The 9,031-nt window shown below is 33.5% G+C and overlaps 1 protein-coding gene across 3 annotated transcripts in view; it reads left to right on the top strand.

The window, feature by feature from the left end:
• Positions 1-9,031, top strand: part of LOC106458384 (transient-receptor-potential-like protein) — a 41,024-nt gene that overhangs the window by 14,501 nt on the left and 17,492 nt on the right. For all 3 annotated transcript variants that reach the window (NM_001314078.1, XM_013917892.1, XM_013917894.2), the window contains 4 exon segments: positions 1,227-1,342; positions 2,968-3,225; positions 6,394-6,589; positions 8,061-8,222. In NM_001314078.1, coding sequence (NP_001301007.1) covers positions 1,227-1,342; positions 2,968-3,225; positions 6,394-6,589; positions 8,061-8,222 — 732 coding nt within the window.

The following is a 9,031-nucleotide window of genomic DNA, read 5'->3' as shown; positions in this document are numbered from 1 at the left end:
GGGCGTTATAATGTAACGGTCAATCCCACTATTCGTTGGTAAAAGAGTAGCCCAAGAGTTGGCGGTGGGTGGTGATGACAAGCTGCGTTCCCTCTAGTCTTACACTGCTAAATTAGGGACGGCTAGCGCAGATAGCCCTCGTGTAGCTTTGCGCGAAATTCAAAAACAAACAAAACACACATGGCCAATGGGCTGCCCACACAGGAGCTAGTGGATTATATAAACTAAGCTACTTATTAACTAAACAATTAGTAATAAATAAATAATTTTAATTAAGTAATTATATAACAATATTAATGTATTGATTAAATAATAATATGAATTAATAATTTTAAATAATTACGAAAAACTTTACAGCAGCTACGCTTACAAAGCAGAGAACCAATTCGAACGAACTTCGAAGTTAGGCCGGTTTAATTAACTGATTCTATCTGTTAGCATTACACAGTTATACATAGCACAAGATGGATAGGTTTGTAATGAGTGCAAAAAGGCATAATCTTATATATTATGTATATATGGGAGGCAGGACGTCAAGTTACATATTTTCGGTAAAGTGCAGTTTGACTCAAAATAGATTGAGTAACTTTAGATTAGCAATAGAGCCTTCTTAGCACTAGAATAAATTGGGTTGTTTCTTTAGTATTATCACCTGATTTGAACTTAAGGGCAAAACAGAGAAAAATACTTGTTAGGTTTAAACTTTTATATCGCTTTTTGCTGAAGTGTTACTAGGGCCTAAGTTTTTTAGAAAATAAATCTCCTCTTCGTTATTTTACAAATTTCTGAACAGTAAAACAGTCTACTAAAGATCAAACCAGCGAGAAACAAGAAGCTCTGAGCTATTACAGGAGATCTATACATAGTATTATAAAGAACTAAATAATTCAACATTGAGTAAAATTATTAACAACACAAAACTTAGTTCAGTAAATGAATAAAAGGTAATTCATGAGTATTTAATTAATTTTATACAATGCAGTTAATTAATAACGTATAATGTTTCTTTAAGTTGGTATTCAACTCATGCATTTCTAATGTTGCAGTAGAATATGTTTAATTAAGCTATTAGATGGAAAGCTAATATTAGGTTGGATGTATATGTTTAAATGTGTTTCTTATACGTAAGAAAAGTGGGGAACTGAATACATTTTACTCAGATTTAGCCATATAATTTACTGATATGTATGCACCATGCTTACATATTTCTTTCTCTCTTTTCCAAGGCCCAAGCTGAAATTTCAGCTGATTCTAGTGCTGCTTTTGTACCAAGAGAGGAATGGCCTATGTTTGACCCAATGCTCGTAGCTGATGGATGTTTTGCAGCAGCAAACATTTTTGCGTATGTTTTTCTCATTTTCATACATACGTTGAAAATTTTCTCATACTAACTGTTTGAATTTTATTACAGACATATTTTAAGTTGTATTATTTTAAATCTAATATTATTGTGCTTCTAATATTTCTATTGTTACGTCTCTGTTCGTTTGTTAATTTCCGGTATAAATTCTTCCCGAAGAACTTAAGTCCTTTCTTAAATAAAACTAGTTTATTCTTTCTCAATACAACTTTGTAATATACAGAATTTCCACAGTTAATTTTAACTTAAACACACGCTATAATTCACAACGATGCACGCACTTTACTTACGGTCACTACCGCTCACTTGACTCAATTATCTGTCTCTATGTCTTCCTTCAATCTACTATCCTTCATGCCGTCACTCCTCCTCTCCGCTTTATTTGCCGGGCTTATATACAAAAATAGAGGGCGTCTGGCAAACACTAGAGTTGCCAGGAACAGTCATGATCCTTCTAGAAACTCGTGACGTGTTACCAGTCTAATGTTACGTTGTCTAATGTTTTTGTGTAATATTCTAGATATTTCGCCAGGTATCAATCAACACCCGAATACTTCATACTATATTATATAAAAAACTGGATTATCGAAAAACATTAAAACAAAATCTAATCTTACAAAGTGGTAATTCTAGCATCAGGCTTTCATCAAATGTTAATAAACTAAGCCATTAAAATAGATGATTACAAAATGACTGTCAGCGTGACTTCAATCTTTTATCAGGTTGTTGGTCATAAAACTTGATTACATAAAAAACTCTTTCTGGAAAACAGATATCCACTATATTTCTCAAAATCATTAGAAATGAGAGGTGTTAAGGGAATAAGAAGTATCTTATATTGAGGAAAAATATGCTTTATGTGGACTAAAAGTAGTTCAAAGAAAACTTTCAGAATAATAGTTTAGCCTGCTAAATATCATCTGTCTTCCATTCCACCTGGTCTCCATCTAATATATATAGTTTCTACCATTCATATCCAAAAAAAGAGTGTTTTGATATCATGGCTAGCCAAAAAGATTGTCGCAGTTATAAATTTTATGCATATTTTTAGAGATATTCAAAGATGGAAGGCAGATGCAAACAAGGAACCAAATTGTCTCATTGTATATTTTAATTTTAAACTATTAATGTGGCGGAAGAAAGTAATTGTTTTCTAGTAAGCATTAATTCATGTCCGCTGTTGTGGTTCTCCTCATACAGCATCAGTTGATAAATATCGATATTAGTTCAATTAAATACAGTATAGAGAACACAAAGTCCGAACTTTTAATTTTGATAGAAGACGTCGTTAGGTATTTTTAGAATAAACTATAATAAATTAGACACAGAGAGAGAGATTGTATGTACATTTATCTATAAATTAACCCTTCAGTGTAGTAATTTGTTTGTTTGAAGTTAAGCACAAAGCTACACAATGGGCTATCTGTGCTCTGCCCACCTCAGGTATCGAAACCCGTTTTCTAGCGTTGTAAGTCCACTGGGGCTAGATGATATTTACATCTTAATTATAACTAAAAAAATAAATAAAGTAAAGCACTATTTTTTTCTTTTAACACCCTAAACCTAAAACTAATTAATAATATTTATATTTCTATATTTCTTTGCAGAGCTCTGAAATTGATCCACATCTTCTCTATCAATCCCCATCTTGGACCTCTACAAATATCCCTAGGTCGTATGGTGATAGATATCATGAAGTTTTTTTTCATTTACACGCTAGTTTTGTTTGCCTTTGCCTGTGGCATGAACCAGCTTCTGTGGTATTATTCAGAGTTGGAGATGGAGCAATGTTATAGCCTACCTGGCGGGGAACCCAACTGGGGGAAGCAGAGAGATGCTTGCATAGCCTGGAGAAGATTTTCTAAGTACGTTAAGCAGTAATTAGTTTCAATATTCTTTTAATTCTTAAACAGTTAATGCTTATATTAAATTGACTACATAAATGAACAAATGCCTTGTTAATTAAAACATTTTGAACTTACGTAAAGAAGCTTGAGAACGTTATCCTAAAACAATTTTGAACATACAAATCAGCAAACTACGTCATAACTACTGCTAATAATAGCGCCACGGTGGAATGAATGTATTAGAACTATATTTTAACAGTGTTTGACAATTCGTAGGTAGTATGATGCCACCAAAAACTGATCGTTCTTGAAAAGAGTAGGTAACAAGACCATTCCTTGCAAAATATTCGTACACTTAGATCATAAAGATGTGTTCAGATCGGGAATTTAGAATTTTCAACATTGTAATATCCCTTATATTTAATGGCATTGGAAAACAAAGGAATGTGGGTCACTATGGGACACCATGAGACCTGCAACAAATCATATCCCAGTCGTTGTAAGCAAAGCGCGGCACCTTATAACAGATGAGAACACAAGGACTAGTGACAAAGTCTAATACCGAGATCAGGTGAAAAACTTGTAAAGTCATGTAGAAGCTTTTAAGCACTTTCCAAATTTTGTGTGATTTAGGTTATTCTGAGTTTTCCACGACATCGTAGATTCCTTTTCCTCTAATTTTCAATTAGTTTTACAGAGGAATTAAGGTTATAAATTGTACTGACCTTACTTACCCGAAGAGGATTAATACATGGTAAATAGATACACAATATTTTTCATGTAAATTAATATTTTCAAGGAATCGTGATATTAATGTTTGTAATATTCGCTCGTTTTTATCCGCAAAATGATATTGAAGATTAGGAAGTAAAAAATAATTGGAAACTTTATAGTTGTACTTTCAGTTGTACTTTACGCTTGAATTACATACATTATTATTTTGTGTTAAATATGCGTTTGAATCATCAAGTTACCACTGAAAGCAGAAACAATTTATTTCATGTATACTCTTTGGCCTAACGTTTATCGGGAGAAAATTATTTCCTTACATTTCTCAAAACAATTAAGGAGAAATAGCAGCTTTCTATATTCTAGCTAGGTATTTGGTATTTTCAACCTGATTGGTTCCTTATATGATTTTAGAGCTAAGCATTCGGGTCAGAAACCTCAACGTTCAGACGTAGACATCTATAATTTATAACTGCTGAGCAGAGGGAAGGCAAGAATCAGCAGCCTGATACGCTAACCACTAGCCACACCAGGAGATCCTAGTTATGACAAGAAACAGTTATTGTTATTAAATAATGTCAATAGGATCCCCGAGCTCAATTTTGGAAAAAAAATAAGTGTCTAGTGACCAACAAAATGATCTGATACTCACACTTCCTTGATGTATAAAGCGAAGGAAACGCGGTATGTTCTCAACAACAGTGTATAGAAACACCACCCAGATTGAGAGTGAAACATGCCACGGACACATCGAAGACATAATGGACATTTTCTGTAAAGAAGAGCAATAGGTCGAATAGCAATTAGTCAAAGTCGTTAGAGAACGGTTACAAGTCTCACAAACATGTGGCTAGCAGGATGTGGACTCGCTATCAGAACATCAGTACAGTTGGCTGGAAAACTCTAAGCCCTGTAAGGCGAACACTATTTGAAAATATGGGCTCAAAGTAACTGGCAATCCTTAGGTTCTTAATTGAATCAATAGATCAGAACAGAAACTAAACAACGAGTGAGCATGCAAAACATCAGGAATAGGTTAGCTTTTTACCAGATGACCAATAGCGTGTTTTCCTCTAATCCATCGCCACAAAACGGCCATTCTTCTTTAATTAATTGAAGAATATGTGGATTGATCAAAGAACTCGTAGGCAGAGATCTTGTTCACAGAAGAGTCTCACTTCACTGTACAACCAGATACGAGTGTACGCGTTTAGACAGTGGATGAAATCACACCAACCTCAGTTTTACAGAGGAAAGACCGCGTATGGTGGTGTCGATGGCACACTGGTTTGGGTAGTGATTAGTATGAGCAACCACACTGACATTTATATACTACGACATGATACTGTCAGTATCATACGATATATAAATGCAGTATTATAACTATTAGTATATATTGCAGGTGTAACTGATCAGAACTTTCTTCTAAAGAATGATAACGCGCATCCTATTGCACTCATCTGGTTAGCAACTTTCTGGAAGAAGCGAATATCGAGCGAATGGATTGACTACCACACTTACCGGATATGTATGTCATATTGATATACGACTTATATTAATGTTCAAGGTGATCATGCTTGTAATAAATAAATGCTTTTCGGTTATTTCTTGGATTGAAACGTCTGCGGTACCAAATGAGCATTTGTAACCATGGGCTCTAATACTAGACATTTATATACCAGATTACATGGATCTTGGTTTACATAAAATTAACTCAGGAGTGTCATGGTAGTTATTTAAAAACAAAACAAAAACTAGTTGTGCCTTGTAATAGATAGAATATAGAAACCTCCGACTACCCCATAACTGTTTGGAATGGTATATGTATATTTCCATTGTCGGGGACTATGAAAACACAAATACGTCTCTAGAATGTGTTACAAGTAAAAATATAAAAAAATGTATTTGAAGTGGAACTGTTCTAACAGTAGTAAAGTTTGATGACCTTTTTTATTACATAGGATATATTAATATACGCATTATTTATGCCATTAGTAAAACTGAAACTGCGGATGGTTTTATTCGTATTTATGTTTTATTAATGTACACATTAGTCACATAGTGATCAAGTTCTGTGCTTTCCCATTGTTTTTTGTCAAGCAGACAAGCGTAATTATTACACATTGCACTTGACTAAACGTTTGGATTTTTTTAACCTTAATAATCGAACTGTGCATCGCGTTATGTATAAACTGTGGCTTGAAAATACTTATACATATATTAATATGTGTAATAGAATTATATTTTAGAACTGTACAATGCAAGTCATTTACTGTCTTCCTCATTTGTCATGATCATATTTGAAGACTCTCAAAATTATTGATATTGTTGTCAAATAATCTAAAAATGGCTGAAAAAGACTTGCTTCAATTTTTTGGAATCACAAAAGTTAAAGTACCCAAGTATATCAGATAGATCTGTTTGATTATTATTTTGTATTTCTCTTTTTTTTTTCAGCCTGTTTGAGTCAGCACAAAGCTTGTTCTGGGCAAGCTTTGGGCTGATTGATCTCGGGATTTTTGAACTTAATGGAATCAAAGGCTATACTCGATTTTGGGCTTTACTGATGTTTGGATGTTACTCTGTAATCAATGTTGTGGTGCTCCTGAACCTCCTTATTGCCATGATGAATCATTCCTACCAGATAATTTCGGTACGTCATGTCTAAGACGTGTCTATATATTAGTTTATTTTTAATTATACCAAAGGAAGTTACTTAAATGTTATCTATCTGTTGGTGTTCTGTTTCTGCATATCGTCCAAGTTTTAATTAATCAAAGGTTCGAGGCTTGTAGAAAATGTTTTTATTTTTAAATTTTGTTTTATTAGCTGATTAGAATAGATTAGAGAAGTTAAATTACAACAAAGACACATTGAAAATCATAAGCTCTCCTCAGGAAAACTTGGACTTGATGTAAGTTGTTTCAAACATATTTGCAAATATTTCTACCCATCTTCAGTATTTTTGTGCAAAACACTATTGCCTTTTGAAGATGTAGTGAAATGATACAGTGTATTGTAAATTTACTTCAATATATATTTCTACTGTCTCTTGATAGCATTTTGAAGAATCTAACGCTATTTCTCGATTTTATATCTTAATTTCATACTGAACATTTGAAATATATTTGTTTATACAATTGAATATGTGTCCACAAGTTGAAAACACTAGTGATCTAGTGAAGTAATTCAAGATGAATTGAGGTAATAAAGCTTTCAGTTTTCATCCCTATTTACAAAAATAATTAGTTCAAGCGTATCATATTATAAGATATTGGAAAATGCAACTTACTACTTCAGTTACAATGTTAAAGCGGTCAGGGCGCTCGACTCGCAATCTGAGGGTGGCGGGTTCGAATCTCCGTCCCACCAAACATGCTCGCTCTTTCAGCCATTGGGGCGTTATAATGTTGCAGTCAATCCCACTGTTCGTTGGTAAAAGAGTAGCCAAAAAGTTGGTGGTGGGTGGTGATGATTAGCTGCCTTCCTTCTAGTCTTACACTGCTTTACTTAGTCTTACTTTGCGTGAAAATTCAAAACAAACAAACAGTGTTAAAACGCATCGCCGCTATCAACTAATTTCAAGTCCCCCGGTAAGTCTTGGGATTTACGATGATAAAATCAGGGGTTGGATTCCACTCGGTGGACACAGCAGATAGCCCGATAGAAAAAATTATTAATCAGTAAGATGTGTATTATTGAAAAAGGAACGAAACAATTGAAAGGTTTTCATGGTTCGACTTTATGTAATCGATGACCTTTACGAAGTATTTAAGAGACGAGATTCGATATATTATATTAATTAAGGACCGAAATAAGTTTCGTTACTCAGGTCTCTGAAGAGTCATGTTCAACAGGGTTCTGTCGTTGAGCTTCGTTTCTGTGTTACGCGTTTACATCTTTTCAAGTTTATTGTTTTTGTTAACACTAACATATATTGTTTTGAAAGAGATATGAATTAGAGTTTTCGTCAAAAAAAAAGAAGAAAAAAATAGTAAAATTACCAGTAATTAATAAACAAGAATCAGTTTTATGAAAGCATTGTACTGTTGAATTATACTATATTAATTAAAAAGTTTAATATTCCACAATATTTGACTTTATGGGTATTTTCCATTTCGCAGGAACGTTCAGACACTGAATGGAAATTTGCTAGGAGTAAGCTGATCCTGAATTTCTTTGAGGAAGGAAATACACTTCCTCCACCCTTCAACATCATTCCGAGCTTGAAACATGTGATGCGCCTATTTGGAAAACATCAGCCTCGGAGAGACATGTCGATTAGGGTAAAGTTACTGTACTGTTTCTATTTTCATCAAAATATAACACCTCAACCTTCGCAGAATCGTACAGCTTAACTGTCGAATTATAATCTGTTTTTCACGTATTAGAATTTCAAATGGTCTGAAACTGAGTTAACCGATAATTTAAATTTAGTAGTTAAATTGTACTTTGGATTTAGCACTAAAGTAAAAGCCGATATATATATAGTCAGTTTATGATATTGCCAACAAGAGTGATATACAGAGTTTTCTTTTTTAATGTATAAACAACAATACAATTTACAATAACAGTTACTACAAATAGTTATTACAAACAATGATTTTGAACAAAAGTTTCACAAACTTACAAGCAATATAAAGTCTTCTTTCTAGTCTGGAACTTCCTTGATATCTCATCGATGTTTCACGATGAGCGAGTTGATTACAAGTTGTTTTAGGTACAATTCGCTTAATGGTAAGCTTGCTAGCTTTGTCCTTCGTTATTCACCAGCCACACACGCCGAGTTTTCAACGATTGAAGTTAGCTAATGTTTTCGTAAATATACTAATGTTCGATGAAGTTAAATGATTTGTAATGTTCGAACTTTGTAAACGCTCCTGGTCAAATATTTGTTTTCCGATAGATAAGCGCTATAACAATCACAGTTATAGCTACCATGGTTTATAGTACATTGACTATACCAAACTAATAATAGATACTCTTTTTTGGTGCGTCGAGTTGGTTATATTTATATGTGTGTGGAGGGTTTCTAGAAAACTCAGTTTTACATAACAATACTGACGCTACATTTAAGCGTTTTCGTTGCATACAT

The sequence above is a fragment of the Limulus polyphemus genome, unplaced genomic scaffold (assembly GCF_000517525.1).
Source record: "Limulus polyphemus unplaced genomic scaffold, Limulus_polyphemus-2.1.2 Scaffold454, whole genome shotgun sequence".
Classification (NCBI taxonomy): Eukaryota; Metazoa; Arthropoda; class Merostomata; order Xiphosura; family Limulidae; genus Limulus; species Limulus polyphemus.
This window is presented reverse-complemented; position numbering and strand designations above follow the sequence as displayed.